This window comes from Meriones unguiculatus, chromosome 2 (genome assembly GCF_030254825.1).
Source record: "Meriones unguiculatus strain TT.TT164.6M chromosome 2, Bangor_MerUng_6.1, whole genome shotgun sequence".
Classification (NCBI taxonomy): domain Eukaryota; kingdom Metazoa; phylum Chordata; class Mammalia; order Rodentia; family Muridae; genus Meriones; species Meriones unguiculatus.
Window position 1 is genome coordinate 149,245,823 of NC_083350.1, and position 17,377 is coordinate 149,263,199.

A 17,377-nucleotide genomic window follows, 5' to 3' on the forward strand; every position below is an offset into this window, starting at 1 on the left:
ATAATTATGACATCAGGTCTAAGAACTAGTGTCCATATAGAAATATGTTATTAAAAGCCTTTAATTACAGAACTCAGCAATTGTTTTGGAGCAATTTACTTGAATTTTAAGACTCCTCAGAAGCATACTGTAAAAAGCCTGTGATTATAAATCCCAAATGTTAGACAGTGTGGAGGCTCATGCCTACATTCCCAGTACAAGGGTCAGTGAGGTGAGAGGATTGTCTGGAGTCTGAAGCTAGCCTGGGTAAGTCCAGGCTAGATTAGGATACACTATGAGAGGAATGTCTCAAACATAACATAAACAAACAAAAAAAAAAGGAGATTCTATATGTTAGCATAAGTAGGAGACATTTGACTAAAGGATAATAAGACAGTGCAATATAATGGGATAACTTACTTTTGATGACATAACTCTATTCTTAAGCACAGACATTCTTTCAGTATTAGCAAGAATTAGCAGAGTAACTAGGGAAGAATGAAAAGCACAGGGAGGGATCACCCAGAGTGCTATAATTCTATTACTCAACAATGAGTAAAAATAAAATTCCAAGGAGGTAAGGAAAGCAAAAGGAAAATAAGTGAATTAAAAGAGAATAAGTAAAACTGGGAGGCTGAATTACATTTGTTTTTTAAAAAGGTAGGAAAATTTACATATATATATATATATATATATATATATATATACACACATTATAGACATTAATCCCATTACTTGACAGTTAATTTACGATGGTTCCTAATTTTTAAAAAAGAAGCAATTCATTGATTCAGCAGAGTTACATTATTTCTTACATTTCTGGCTGTGTGTGATAAGAAACACTAAAGATTAGGTGTGTCCATTTCTTCTGAGGAGCCAAAGGTCTAGATTACTTACTTTTAAACGACCTTGCCAAATACCCCAAGGGAGCGCTCAGAGTAGGACTTAATACAAATATACATTGGCTAGAGCTTTAAAGGGTATTTGAAGTATGTTTAATTACTGAATATGTAAGAAAATTAGAAAAAAAGAATGTTCATATGCTTTAATTTATACAACATGCTTTGTTGCTTTGATTAGAATAAACATAAATAAATGTTGTTGCAGTTTCTGATTTGTAAAAATTAGCTATGGGAAATGGTTATTTCTACTCACCATTTCTATATTCTCATTCGCAACATGAAGTTTCTTGGTTAGTTGTTGAAAATTGTTCAGCTGGTCCTAACAGGAAAGTACAGTGAGTCCACAGTGTTTTGTTTGTAGCTCATACTTTATTATTTTCGTTATTACTATTAACAATTTATTCACTTTGTATCCCAGTTGTAGTCGCCTCCCCACTGTCTCTTCTCTAGTCCACTGATAGGGGAGGTCCTCCTCCCCTACGCTCTGACCCTAGCCTATCAACTCCCATCAGGGCTACCCTGATCCTCTTCCTCTGTGGGCTGGCTAGGGAGAAGAAATGAAGAAGAAATGACATGAACTAATTCATGTCAGAGACTGTCTCTTCTCCCCTTACTAGGGAACCCACATGGAGACAGATATTTATGGGCTACATCTGAGGAGGGAGTCTAAGTCCTCTCTATGCATGGTCTTGGTTGCTTATACTTTAAATAAAACTAAAATCAATTCCAAAATCATACACCTAAATTTGTCTCATAAAGACCACCCATAAAGCAAAAGCTAGATGCTCAACGTAAAAACGCTTGCTTCAGACAGAAAGAAGTATTCAATAAATAATAAGACTTCTTCCTATGATAAAATTATAATTAATATAGTTCACTAGACACCTATTTTAGCAACAGGTCACATTTAATAGTGTGAACATTGCTATTTGACAGTGTTAAAACTTGTACTGGAACAAGTTTCTCCATTCATTGTAACTTAATGAACAATTTTTGTTTCATTTCAAAACAGGTAGGAAATTAAGCAATTAAAACTCCAGAGGTCAACTGATAAAAAACAATCATTTTTCTTTCCCAAACTACTACACCTTTTACTTGTCATCACATTCAAAACACAACATGCACTGAGGCAGTTTTTGGATTATCTGTTTAAAAGGTTCTCAGATATATTTATTGTTAACATTAAGAAACACAAGAGATTTCAGAGTTTCATTTGGAACATTTTTCATGAGATTGGTTCTGACCAATATACATGAAAATCATGAAACATAGCTTTACTTTTTGCTTTTGGTTTTCAAATACATGAATCTGGGCTTCTGTCATATGTTCCTGGTAGAGCTTTCGTACACTTTCCAACTCCCGAGAAGCAGTCTGCCAGAGTTCCAGAGCCCAAGTTTTCTCCTATTGAACAACAACAAAAATTGAGTTTCTTAAAGTATCAGCAGGCTATTTACTGATAATAAATGAATCCTATTCTTTTACAAGTGAATTTTTATAAAGTTACAAAGTAAAACTAGAATGTATATAAAGATGATAGTCACGCATAGCTTAATTGTAAGAACACTTTCAAAGAAATGTACTAATAGGGAATTTAACCATAATGTGAGCACAACAGACGTATTAACACAAACTACAATGACCACAATCATCACTAGGAGATGCACTGTTAGGGGATACATTGTATACATAGACCATGATTGACAGATTGTTATATGGCATGTGACTGTAATATAATAATATTTATAATTTTAAAAATTCAATAGTAATTTAGAAAACAAATCTAAAAGGTAAAATTTTCTTATTTTGAAACTTTAATTTTACTTAGATTTAATAGCTAAAATTAAGGTTATCAGCAATATATATTAAAAACCTTTCTACTTGTTTTACAAAAAAGCATAAGTTAAGCCTTGGCATTAATATAGTAGAAAAGCCTTTCTGAGAAAGTACGATATGATTTTCTGATTGTAAAGAGTTACATGCTTATTATAGAAAATTAGAAAAATATGGAGAACAGAAGCAATAAAGAACTACTCAGAACTTTAGTATTAGTTCTCCTAATAAATATTACTAATATTTGAATATAATCATCTTTAAAAATGTTGATTCTGTTCATGTCTATAAATTTGTATAAATGCACTTCTGGAATACAATTTTTTAAGTATCTCTTTTAGTAAAATTGAGAGGACCGAACTAACTCCATTTTAAGACTGAGTCCAAAGCTGGGCCAAAGTTCTTGACACCATTCTTCCTTACCTGCTTGACAAGTTCCTGAAAAAAAAGAAAAAAACAAAGAACCACAGGAGATGGGCAGCCAATCAGCAACTGCCCCAAAATCTGGCCTACGGCTCTATGAGATGACTCTTCCTCCCCTAAGGTCAGACCAATCAGGAACATACAAGTATCCCTTATCATGACTCCATCCAATTCTGGTAAGAATTAACAAACTGAATCTGGAAATCCCCAAGCTGGCTTCAAAAGAGGAGCTTTTGGGCTCCTCTTGAGGTCACCATTTTGTAAAGTGGCTGACCCCTGCATGCAGGATTCTTGCTTTCAAGAAATAAACACTCTTGCTGATTTCATATGTGAATGGTGGTTTCCATGCAGCGATTTTGGACTATACTCTCATAATGTATTGTTTTTTAACACTTTTTCACTTGACATTTATAGTAAGATTTTTCCTAATTCATCCCATAACTTTTACATACAATTCTCCAAAGTATGGTAAAGGGGCTCAGGGTTTAAGACAGCCAGACGAGCTTGAGGTCAAAACTATGTTCATAACAATAGGAAGACATTTGCTTATTGTTCTTGCCTGTCACAGTGGAATTTTCTAAAGTATATATGTCATTCCTGCTCTGAGGACTGGAAGATTTGCTTATATTACTATTAAAAAATAAAGCCTGCTAATATATAGTAGACTAAATATTGATAGATACAACTCACAATAAAGCACTTTAGTATACTGAAATAATATTAAGTGTTCTGAGTAGACTCTTGAAACCAAAAGGCTAAGAAATGCTAATTGAACTCACTGAGACCATGAAAACAGCACATATTGCCTAGGGTTCCTCACCGAGTTTGAGCTAAGAATAAAAAACAACAAAACAAAACAAAACACTTTCTCTATGTTGTAACTGGAATGATAAATGTCACCTGAGGGCATATGCATTTGGACCCTGGGTTCTCAGTTTGTGGTGCTATTTAGGGAGGTTACAGAAACTAAAGGGAACAGGGCCTTGTTAGAGGAAGTAATCACTGGGGTGAGTTTGAAGATCTGTATCTTTGTCCCACTTTTAGTGTAGTGTCTCTGATTCCTATGTGTGGTTGAAATGAGATCTCACAGCTTCCTATTCCTGCTGCTGGCCTCCATAGATTTCCTGTCATGGAATCTAATTCTCTAGTACCATAAGCCAAGTAGATCCTTTCTTCTATAAGTTGCTTTTGGCCATTGCACTTTATCACAGCATGCTTGGCAATACCAGGGTAAGCCAAGTGCACCCTGAGAAGATGGAGCTAAAAGATGGCATTACTGGGCATGCTGAGTATACTTTTAGGATATAGTATTTCACTTTCTATAATATGATTTCTAAAGTATAACAGGAACTTGGAAAATGCACAGATGACTCCCCCCACCTGCCTCCCCTGACACCCTATTATTAACAGCGTTGGCTGTTCTGTAACTTCCTATATATTCCGGGTTGGCCTCAGATCCTGCCTCTGCTTCCTAAGTGCTGAGATTATGGTATATAACAATTCATGGTCAGTTCTATAATGTGAACACATTATGTGATCAAAACACAGTTCAAGCAAGAAAACAAAACAACTACAACAACAACAAAACTACTACTATCGCCAGGAAGGAGGCCACACACACAGCCTCTTCTTAATAAAGTCCCCATCCCAAGTAGCTGTCATCTTTCCTTCTGAAACCATACATTAGTTTTGTCTGTATGCTAGTTATCAAATCTGTTGACAAACAGAATTTGGAATTAGAAGACATAGTTTAGATCTTCAAGTCCTGCATGGATAATATTATACACAACTGATTTCCTTCAGATTTTTGTTTCTTTAATCTTATTTGTCATTTTCTCAATCACTTCAGTCATAAAAATGTCTCATTTCAAAAAGTTTCAGAACAAGAATCACAAGACTTATCTGCAGTAATACTTGCACAGCACCCCTCCCCACTTTTCTGATGCTAAGTTTTTGTTTTTTTTTTATTTCCCTCAAGATGTATTATATGTATGTATTTTGTGGTGCACCACATATGTGCCTAGTGCCCACAAAGTCAGAAAAGGCATTGGACTCCCTGAAAATGGAGTTACAGATGTGTATGAGCTACCCAGTGGGTACTGAGAACTGAACCTAGGTCCTATGTAAGATAAACACATGCTTTTAACTGCGGAGATATCTCTCCGGCCCTACCACTAGATGTTTAGCCTAAGGTCACGTACATGATGGACAAGTGCTCTACAAAACCCAGATTCTTAAAGTAGTGGTTCTCAAAGGACCGGCATTATCAAAATTATCTCAGAACTATTAGAAATGCAAATTATTGAGATGAAGTTATTTTGCATTTCTACAAATCTCAAAGTGATGCTGATATAGATGAATTTGAGAACCATCCTGTTAATATGTAACTTTGAAACATCACCAGTTTATTATTTCAACCCACCAGTTTAATTTATTCCCAATTTTTAGATTATACAATTATTTCCTATTTTTCACTTTAAGAAACATTATATAAGCACAATTTATTTATGTGTATACATTTTAACATAATTCATATTTTTAAAGACTTATTCTTACTGCTTTAATTATGTGCATGTGTATATTTTGTGTTCAGGGCTGTGCTCATATGTGCAAGTGCCTGGCAAGGTCAGAGGTCTCAGCTCTCCAGGGAGCTAGATTACAGGTAATTTTGTCTCCCTTGGCTTAGGTGTTGGAAACTAAATTCTGTTCCTTTCTTAACCACTTAGCTATCTTTCCAGCCCAACATATCATCCTTTAAAAAAGAAAAATCATTAGTTCTTTGAGAATTTTATACAATGTATTTTGTTCATATTCGTCTTCCTCTTTTAACTCTTCCCAAATTCATCCCATCCCTTCAGCCCTGGCTGGCCTGGAACTCTGCTACTTAGACTATGGTGGCCTCAGAGTCAAAGAGTTCCGCCTTCCTCTGCCTCCTCAGAGGCATGATGTATGATCATCAAAGAATATGAAAATTTTAAAACTCTGTCAAACTCTTCTACTTTTCAGAAGTTTTACAAATCATTTTAGTGTAAGAGAACAAAATATTCAAAACTAAATGTTTTAATGACTTAATATTGTAGCCCTATAGCCTATCCTAAAGCAATATATTTTATCTACAAAAAACTTTTACATACACTTTTCATTTTTATTTATCTTGTTGATTACTAATAAGGCTAAGAATAAAAATAAGGATAACTTATTAACTTTTATAGGCTCAAACTTTATTACCAAAAAAATCTAACAATACGTTAAAATCCATAAATATAAATGCGAAACATGGGATGCAAAGAAAACTCCCCAGATTATACAGTTTGAAAGTGAAATGGAGATCAAACACAAGAACTCTGACCAGCACTACCAGTACTTCAGTTATTATATTTTTCCCGAAAGGTCTATGAAGGAAAGAACCCAATTCTATACTATCGTAGTAGTATTTTGAACAGTGTCTGTCATATAATAGATGACAGACTAATAATATTTATGGAATGAAGATTCAAATACAATGGCTATGGCAGTCATCTCTTGGTAAGCGGAGCAGAAACTTGACCCACTCCTTCAGGATGCCAAAATCTGCAAAGGATCAAGTCCTTTATATAAACAGGACTTTTATTTTATATAAAAATAAAAAGTATTTACATATAACTTACATGCATCCTCCTACAAATGTTAATTTTCTGTAGTTCACACACAGCTAACACAATGCTATGTAGACACTTTGCATTCTCCATTGTTTAGGTTATAAGATAATGTCTACATATGGTCAGTACAGACACAATATTTTATATATATATTTGAGTGTTGATTTTTTTATTATTCTTCTCTCATATATTATATCCTGACTCTTCTTCCCCTCCCTCTTCTCCTACTAGCCCCACCCAGTTGCAAGATAGTTGAGCCCATTGTGAACCCCAAAATTGTGAACTGTAAAACCCTGTTCCTTGTTTGGTGTGGTTGAGCCCTATACATACCTTTAATCCAAGAAGTTTTTGTTTATTGTAAACAGGTGATTATAGTATGGTTCAGCTACACACCTTTAATTTAAATGCTTTCTGTACATAGGATTTAATAAAATTAATCCTAGGTCAAGAAGCCAGCTGAAAGGGATTAAAGAGTAGGAGGAACTTGGAGATGAGGGATATCTAGAAGTAGATGGAGCTTTTAGCTCTCCAGCTCTTGAGATTTAGTTCTCTGGCTTTTTGAGCTTTGAGCTAGCAAGCCTTTGGCCTTGGGTATTTTTGGCCTTTCCTCCTGGGCTGTCAACTGAGCTAGTGAACCTTTTGGGCTTTTTGCATCAGGACATGAGCTGAGAAGGGAAGTCAGCTGAGTGCTTTCTCTGCCTCTCTGAGCTAGCCAGTTTTTAAGCCACCATCTGGCTCCTGAGTCTTCATTGGAAAAATTGAATGGTTGGGATTTTCATTCTTTTATAAACCCCCCGCCAACCAATCTCCTCCAGATCCACTCCTTTTCCTTTCCCTTCAGAAAAGAGCAGGTCTCCCAGGGATATCTACCAAACATGGCATATCAAGTTGCAATAAGACTAGGCACACCCTCTCATATTAAAACTGGATGAGCCAACCCAGTAGGAAAAAAAAGGGTCCCAAAAGCAGCCAAAAAAGTCAAAGACACACTCAGAGGAAGATCCAACTGTGTTTTCAAATGCTGATTTCAGCACCTTGATTTGGTTACCACTCTGCCAAGGGCATTGTTATTAATATTGAACTATCTTCTATACCCCTCTGATGAGGAAGAAAGTTCCCAAATTATTCCTGATTGCCTGATTAAAAGACCTAAACCTTGTCAGGGCAGAATGGGGTAGGTGTGGCCAAAGGTCAAAGGCTTGGAGGACAGGATGATCATGGGAAGGAGAAGCAAGACAGGTACCAGAAGATGAGGGAAGCAGGGGGAAGCCAGGAAGGGGTAGCGTGGAGAGGAGCACATGGCTGGATGGTGTGGATGGAAGAAAATGGTCCAGATGAGAAAATAAGCAAGTATTTATGGAATTATGGATGGGAGGTAGCCCAGACAGATGACATGAGATGAGGACTTGGGAGATAAAGATTGCTCAGTAGTTAAATCTGCCTGACCCAGGTAAGATAAGGCTTTTCTAAGATCTATCAGAAGCCTGTGTCTTTTCTTGATTACAACAGCAAGTAAGATAATACTGCCATAATAATTATAGGGCTAATAATAAACATTATTAGACCATGCCTTTACATTAACCAAAACACCCCCTACCTACTCCCACTGTTAGGAGTTCCATAAGAACACCAAACTACACAACCATAATATATATGCAGAGGACTTAGGTCAGATACATACAGGCTAAGTGACTATTGGTTCAGCCTCTGTGAGCCCCTATAAGCCCAGGTTAGGGCTGACTGTGTGGGCCGTTTTCTTGAGCTGTCCTTTACCACTCTGGCTCCTATAATTCTTACGCATCTTTGCAGAATTCCCAGATGTTTACCTGTGGGTATCTCCAATGCAATACTTTTTAGAGTATTTTTGATTATAACTGGCTTAATCCACTGGTGTGTAACCAATTGATAAGATGGCTAATTGTATTTTGACAAAATATAATATACAAAGAATTCTTTTTTCTCTTAATATTCAACTTTAAAAATTGTATTTAGTTTAGTTTTCCCTTGTTCAATTTCCATATGTTTCTAGTGAGTGAGCCCAAGACCATGCAGTCTATTAACAGATAACCATACATTCAAGGTTCTTCTTTTTTTTTTAATCAGACTTTTAAAAGCAAATTAAAAACAACAACAACAAAAAAATAGCTAAGTGTTCAGTTACACTGTGTCTGGCTAGTTTGTGTATAGCCTTAAGTCTAATCTCTACCCAACCTCCAAATTGTTCACACATAAAAGAAAGTAATGACTGTTCCATCGACATTCTAACATTTCAGTAGTAAGAAATGCATATTATGCCATGGCTTTCTAAAAGACACTTTAATACCTAGCATTTGGAATTAATAATTTTCACTTATGTCTGTGTACACACTATAAATCCCCCTAGCCTGGAACAATGAAAAACTTTCCACATTATTTTTTCACAGGATTTTTGAAGCTCCTTTCATTTATACATTGAAAACGTTCAATGTTAAAAACATTCTGGACAACATAAACGCTGCCTTTCTAATTTACCTAAAATAATTTTCATAAATATTCTCAAACCAGACTTCTAGGGAATAAAGCTATGACTTTTTCATAGATAATCATAAAATCAAATCTGTAATTCATAATTTCTAAACAAAGAAACTGAGGCACAAAGGTGTTTCTTTACCTACAGAGCTACAAAATAGAAAAAGAGAGATTCAAACTCATTCAAGGTCTGAGAGACAGGGATGCAAAATTATATAGTGAAATAAAGTTCCCTTATATACAGAAATTATAACATTATAGCATATATATATATTATAAATGAAATACACAGGACACAGAATACCAAAAATTTCAAAAACTATGAAGGAAGAAAAAAAAAAGCCAGAAAAAAATATAATTTTAGAAGGAAAATTATATACTAATTTTTGAAAATAAAAAAGGTATAGAATAAAACACAAAAAAATTGTAAATTTAAGGAAAGGAAACAAAAAATGTTCAAAAATGTCATATGTTTAAAATATATTTGAAATAATGAGGATATTTATGACAAGTTTTTACTCACAGAAAAACCAAGTTCTTTAAAATTTGTTATTCTGTTCAATATCAAAAGGTCAGCCTTGAAATTATATATACAAGTGATATTATACTGAGTGAACAGGTTATATTTAGGAGTGTATGTATATTTACATAAATGCCTATAACATCAATAAATAAAGAAAAGGTCATGAACGTCAAAGAAAGCAAGGAAGGGTATATTGGAAGGTTTGGAGTAGGAACGAGAAGAAGGGAAGAGAAAGAAATGATGTAACTGTAATATCAAAACTAAAACAATAAAAAAGATTACATATTTCTGAAGACTTTAAATTTAGTAATTAAAGAAAAATATATCACTTACTTGATTGGCTAGTTGCAATTGTTCTTGAAGGTTCCTCACGGTCTCATCATCAGCACAGATGTCATTTCCTATCCCTGTGGCAAAGGGAAGGGCTTCCAATTGCTTTTCAACAGCATCTTTTAATTTACTGTGCAACCTTTGCGATAAGCAGTTAACGTTATACTCATTTTAATAACAGTATAATTACCACTTGGGAGATCATTAAATCAATACGAGTCATACATAATTCTTTATATGAATACAAGTATGAATATTTTCAAACACATCAAACTGATAATTCAGTTCATCTTACAGATTTGAAAAATTCAGAAAAGCAAAAATCAGATGTTTCATCATACTAGATAATAAAATCAATTCAAAGACAGACTTACATATTTGTTATCTAATATATATATATATATATATGAATTTTTGACATTTTCTTCATTTTTCTGATATTCCTATGCTATGTAATTACTGGACAATTACTGGAACCCCCCAAAAAAAAACTTTTAACAACTGGTCTCACACAGTTTAAACTAATTTTGTCAACAATTATAGATGAATTTTAGCTTTGAATTTATTTTCCTTATTTTTTTAATATTGGATTTATATTCTCTTTTCAATCTAGTTGAACATTTCTAATTCTTTCATTCATTATTCCTCACCTCTATCAGTGTATCTTTTTATAATTTAAAATCTATTTGGTTCCATTTTAAAATATTGGCAAGGATGGTAAGACTGCGACTTAGTGCAGCCACTATTGAAACTGACCGCAGAACTATCATATGACCTAGCCCTACCACACCTGGGGCTATCTGACTGTGGATCTGACTGTGGGATCTAAGTCAGTGTACAGTAGATATACTTGCATATCCATGTGTACTGTAGGAATATTCACAATATCAAAATTGTGGAATCAACCTAGGTATCAGCAGATTACAGGTTTACAGTGAATTTTACTCAGCTACAAGAAAGAAAATGGATGGACTCCAAGCTAACCATGACAAATACTGCAGGTTTCCAAATTTCTTACAAAAAAAATTAGATTTTAAAGAAATATATGAGACATAAAAATTGGAAAGACTACTGAGGAAGAAATTTTACTGGGTGAGAAAGAACAATGGGAAATGCCTAACACTTAATAGGCACTCAAATATTTGTGAATATTTGCTTTCATTGTTCCTGTGACCAAATATCTGACAGTGAACCTAAGGGAGAAACAGTTCACTTTTGGCTCGGACATATCACACTGGGGGAATGCATGCAGCAGGTGGGTGCATGGTGGGCTCTGTGCTTGACTCTGAGTAGATCAGAGAAAGCAGAGAAATGAACATGGTAGCACTCATCTGACTCTCTTTATTCAGTCCAGAACTGCTCATCACACTCACTGTGTCTTCCCTCCTCGGTAACCTCTCTGGAAAAGCCCTCCTATACAAATCCTTAAGACATATGGATTCTAAATCCAATCAAGTTGAGAATGAAGAGAAATTATGAATGACTACTACTGCTTCACTTAGTATTAACTCAGAAGATACATGGTTCCAGATTTCTGTAGGCAGCTCAATAATGTCCTTAATCCTGCGGAGTTTCTGGAATCTGAGCTCATAGTTAAACAATTGTCTCTAAGTGTATATGCCCTGGTAAATCAATCAAGCTCCACTGTACACATCCACAGTCTTTGGGCAGCACAAATCGGTCTTGATCGGGAACAGGGGCATGAAGTTTGGTAAATAAGTTCAGTCTCTTTCTTATAAAATGTTTTCATTATTTATAGTAAGTTACTAGATACTATGCATCCCTACACGATGTCTTAAAATGTATCATCCAGCACTATGGCACTACACACAACTGCATACCCCAAGCCACTGCTAATTTCCATTATTTAGACCTGATCATGTGTATTTTTCCAAAAATACTTCCCTCATAATTTATAAATTATTTTGATTTTGCAATCACTAACTATGACGTGTAATTAAAAGTACAAATTTTCTCTAAAGACATAATTAGCAGAGCTTACTTTAAAACCTGGTAGGATTTTCAAAAATGCCTTAAATAAACTGAGAGTCCATTTTTTTCCACTTTCCAACTGCTGCTGTGGCTTGGATATGGTTTGGATATGGCTTCTATCAAGTATGTTGAAATCTGATTTTTTTTTTTGTAACATTATTTCAAGGGGTAGAGTCTACAGGAAGTGATAAAATGTGTGGAAGTTAGATACCTTGAGAATGAACTAGGTCTTCTGATGAACAGGAATGAAAATGACTGTTATGAAGTATGCCGGCACACATGTCCATTCTCCACATGCCCCCCCTTCTACTATGCATTTCTCTACCATGATACAGCAGCATGAGATGCTGACCAGAAGCTGAATGATGTTAGTGCCACGTTGCTGGAACTCCAAAACTGTTATAGTCAAAGAAACATCTTTTTCCTTATGAATTATTCAGCATCAGACAATTTTTATAGCAAAAAATCTCCACACTCACACCTTTACATTATTTTGAAATAAGTAGAGATTTTGAAGGTTAGTTTCAAGATATCACTACACGAAAAGAAGAATATTGTAAACATACATACAAAACAACTAAATGGTTATTATCTTTGTAGCCTAAAATGCCTTGTCTTCCCAGTATATTAAAAAAAAAAAAAAAATCAGGCTCAACCGCATATTGGTGATTGAAAAATCACTGTAATATTCTTTAGTAGGATATTAAAAGTCTGTTTAACAGTAACTATTTTGAGAAAGAACATTAAACCTTTAAAAAAAATCCCAATTTAAAAAATACAATGAATGAAAAAAGTTAAACATAATTTAAAAATGTACTCAATTGTACACTTTAATAAGAATCCATAGTATAACTATAGAGGGTTCTAAAATCAGAAAGGAGAATAAAAACTTTTTAAAGAAATAAAATGATAATAGAGTTAAAGTGAAGATATAATTCCATAGGAATGCTATAAAATTCTAAAGAACATGTGCTGGCTAGTTTTTTATTTGTTTGTTGTTTTCTTTTTTTAAGTTAACTTGACACAAGGGTCATCTGGGAAGAGAGAACCTCAAATGAGAAAATGCCTCCATCAGACTAGCCTATAAGCAAACCTGGGAGGCAGCCCATTTTAAGCAGAGCTACCTCTGGCTGGTGGTCCTGAGCTGTGTAAGAAAATAGACTGAGCAAGCATTGGGAAACAAGGCAGTAAGCAGCACTCCTCCAAGGTCTCTACTTTAATTCATGAACCACTTGAGTTTCTGTCCTGCGGCCCCTAATGATAAACTGTGAGCTTAAGTCAAATAATCTCTTTCCTCTCTTGTTTATCACAGTACTCATGTAAATACAAGTACATTTAAAGTATAGAGGAATACAAACAAAATGTTCAGAGTCCATGCAATGAATGAATTTAGGACTCTGAAACTGCCCTCCCTCTATTTTTGGTTTAGTTACAAGTCAACAACAAAAGATCAAACTTCTACAGTTTTATGTTTCTTAACATCAAATTTTTTGGAATTTAGGACAGAATAAAATATAATATTCTTGACAATCAAGTTTTAAAATTCTAACATGCTGAGAGAAGACATGTTAGTAGACAGACAAAATAAAATAACCATAGGAAAAGACTGAGACTTCACTACTTTAAAACTGTAAGGAAGAAACAGAAAATCCTTTCATTAAGCACATGTCAATCTGGGAATGGACATTTGAAGTACCTGTTATCTAGGATGGGGCAATGGGCAACTAGCACACATGTTTATAGTTGACATTTCTGTATCTCTACAGTACCTGAAAGTCTAAAACTATATTTCTAAGATGTCCTCAACGATGGTACAGAAAAGATTAAAATTTTAACAGAAGGAAACACTTAAGAAACAAACATATCTTATTAAGAAAAATAAATAATACATAAAAAATTGGGAAATGAGAAGAATGTTTCATGAAAAAAAGTGTATGAAAAATGGCCAAAAATATCAGTATTCAGAAAATTTAAATTAAGATAACAATGAGAAATCACTTAACATTGAAAATTATAGTATTTATAAAGTTTGATTAGAATTATTGTTGGAAAAGTATAGTTCAATATGAATTAAAAAATACTACTGGTGAGAATGTAAACCTGCTGATACAGCCAAGTTATAAGTGAAGTTGACGTTACATTACAAACCTACAACCTTACAATTTCATCTCTTATAATTTTCATACCTGTGCATGATGAATTAAGTTCCAGAATACTGAATGATACAATTTTTATAGTTTTAAAAATGCCAACCTAGACAGTATATTACTAAGTAGAATCAACACGGTATTTACTTTTAGTAGACAAAATGAAGATGGGAACTACAAAAAAATCAATGCATCAGGGTTGGCTACATTTTAAGACTTAAGCTGGTTGTTTCAATCTGTTTGTATTTAATCAGTATGTTTCCTGCTACACATATTATTGCTTGGTAATATTTATAAGGTACTTATGTGCCTATTTGAAGCTATTACTTTATTTCTTACAGTTAGCCCCATGAAATGATCCTCATTTCTTAGTCTATCCACCAAAAACCTCAGTATCAAGCACAAGAATCCTCATTTTGAGTCCTTGGGCCAGGGAGTCCACAGGGCACCCCATCCCAACAATACAGAATTGGAAGTTCAGCCTCTACTGCTGAAAACAATATACATTTTGGATACAAGACATGAAGAAACTGAGCTAGAAATAACCTGGAACTTAGTGCTTACAGTTAGTGCATACAGTACTAGAAGGTGTAAGCTACCAAGGGAGGGGGAGAACATTAGTCCTATCCAGCTGTGGTACCTATAAACATAACAAAGACCAGCATAACATATCCCTAAAAGTGAAACAGTGGCTCTTCTATGAGTAAGTAACCAACATCTGTCTAATTGGACTTAGGGCTTGAATAGGAAGAAATACAGGCCTTATAACTATCTAGGACTGTTAAGGCCATGTAACCTAGAGGAGAACCCATTACTACCACTTTCCCAAACCAGTATCATTTCTAACGCATCCTAAATATTTACCCTTATACCCACAGATAAATGTAGGCCTCAGCTCTCATCAAATAAACTCATCTTTGCAGCAGATAAGACTACTTCAGAAAACTACAACTGGTCAAAATGCAGAAAATTGACTATGAGGTGCCCAGCCACATTCTATAACATTACCCTTATATCTGAAACTAAGGAAAGAGGAAGCAGAAAGATTAAGAGCCAGAGGCTCAGGATGTCTGCTAAGAGACTGTGTCTTCTAGATACATCAGGAAAGCTACACTCTTGACGTCTCAACAACATGGTAGCCTAAATAAAGAATTGAATGACACCAGTTGACATGACTATATGGATGGGAAAATTCCCACAAGGTTTCACCCTTAGAGCAAGGGCTAATGGCAAGTAAGGATTGCTGAGAGAGGCAAAATTAATGGCTATCCAATACCATGTGGTCATCCCTAAAAATACTTATAAGAGCAACACTAAATGAACGCAGATGTGTATATACATGTACGTGTATATATTTATATATATAAAATATATAAACATTTAACAAAAATACGTAAAGAAAAAAATGATTCTTTTATTATTTCCAATTTATAAGCAAAAAAGTTACAACAGAATGAAGTTAAATAACTTGTTTAAAGACACAGATAATGAAGCTAGTAGCCAACAAGAACTCAAGCCCAGGAGTAAACACTCTGAACAGTCATATTCTCCACATCAAAGAACAAAATTAAAAGTTACCCATAACAAAAAAACCCACTAGCTAATTGATTTACCTTTCATTTTCCGTGATGACTGTTTCAAGTTGAAGTTTCATTTCACCCATGTGTTTCTACAGGAATAATAAAACATGGTGTGCTAATTCGTTCTTCAGAAAACTAGATCTCCATTTAGTACTCAATTAATATGCAAGCAGTAAGACTTTTTGATATGTAAAGATAAAATTTGTTCATTACTTTTAACAAGCAGAATAACATATGGATAGTTTAAAAATCTACCAAACTTTTAGAGTAAAACACTCATTTTGAATAGATTATAAATAAATAAAATAATTTTATACAATAATTGAGAAAAATTTAAAAATATACATCCAGGAAAACAAAAGAAGATACACTTTAGTATGATAAATATACCAGCTGAGCTGGTGGTATACACCTTTAATCCCAGCACTGGGGAAGCGGAGGCATGTGGATCTCTGTGAGTTCAAGGCCACTCTGGTCTACATAGTAAGTTCCAGGACAGATAGGGCTACACAGAGAAACCCTGTTTTGGAAAAACAAAACTAAAATACAATGAAGACTATAATCTATATTGCAAAGAGAATGAGATGAAAGTTTCACTGATTTTCTGAGGTAATAAAGAGATCACTCTTTCAAAGGAAAAGAAACAGGGAATGTTAGTAAAAGCAAAATGGCAATATAACAAGTCAGTTTTCAATAAGATGGTGAGCGAATAGCAAGAAGTGGTCATGGAAAAGCATGTTTAAAACAAAGGTGCCACTCAGCTCAAAATATAACCATCAGTCTTGACTGTGCACTCTGTGGTAAAGAAGAAGAGCCAAGCCTGGAGCAGACCTGGCAAGAGATGAGTGAATAGGCAGCTCTCCAAGTCTGACAGTCTCCTACTCAGAGATGCTCAAAGCAGCTTAGCTTAAGAAATCACTAAACACCTTTTAATATAAAGTTGGAATCAAAGCTGAATTTTTCCCAGGCTCCTGCCAGGCAGAATTTCAAGCTAAAATGAATTAATATACTACCAGATAACTAATATTGATCATATTTGCAAAAACAGTCTAACTTGAAAAGTAATACTGTAAATCATTAATATAGAATATGTGTATAACATATTAAAGAGTTTACAATAAAATACTTGAAAATATTTAATATTAGGAGGGAAATATCTACAAAATACTTCTTTTATCATCAACATTGCCCTACTATACATTTTTTTGCAGGGAGGGATTTTTTTCTCATTAATTTATTTATTCATTTTTACATCCCCACTGTAGCCCCCTCCCTCCTCTCCTCCTGGTCCCATCCTCTTCTCCTTTTTCCATCTCCCCTTTTTCTCAGGAAAGAGAGCATGCCCTGGCACTTGCCACTCCTTCCACTGAGGCCAGACAAGGCATCCCAGCTGGAGGACAGTGATCCAAAAGCAGGCAAACTACATCTATGTCAGAAACAGACCCCACTCTAATTGCTAGGGGACCCTCATGAAGACCAAGCAGGCATCAGCTATATTTATGCAGTAGGTCTAGTCCACACACGC

General features: G+C 34.6%; 1 protein-coding gene across 4 annotated transcripts in view; it reads right to left on the bottom strand.

Annotated features, from left to right (window-relative positions):
- The window catches only part of Sclt1 (sodium channel and clathrin linker 1), a 125,396-nt gene that overhangs the window by 78,487 nt on the left and 29,532 nt on the right, over window positions 1-17,377 (bottom strand). For 3 of the 4 annotated variants that reach the window (XM_060378269.1, XM_060378272.1, XM_060378271.1), the window contains 4 exons: window positions 15,886-15,941; window positions 10,137-10,272; window positions 2,160-2,282; window positions 1,135-1,200 (listed from right to left, as the gene is read on the bottom strand). In XM_060378269.1, coding sequence (XP_060234252.1) covers window positions 1,135-1,200; window positions 2,160-2,282; window positions 10,137-10,272; window positions 15,886-15,941 — 381 coding nt within the window. The remainder of the gene's footprint in view (window positions 1-1,134; window positions 1,201-2,159; window positions 2,283-10,136; window positions 10,273-15,885; window positions 15,942-17,377) is intronic. The other variant, XM_060378270.1, reaches the window with a different exon arrangement.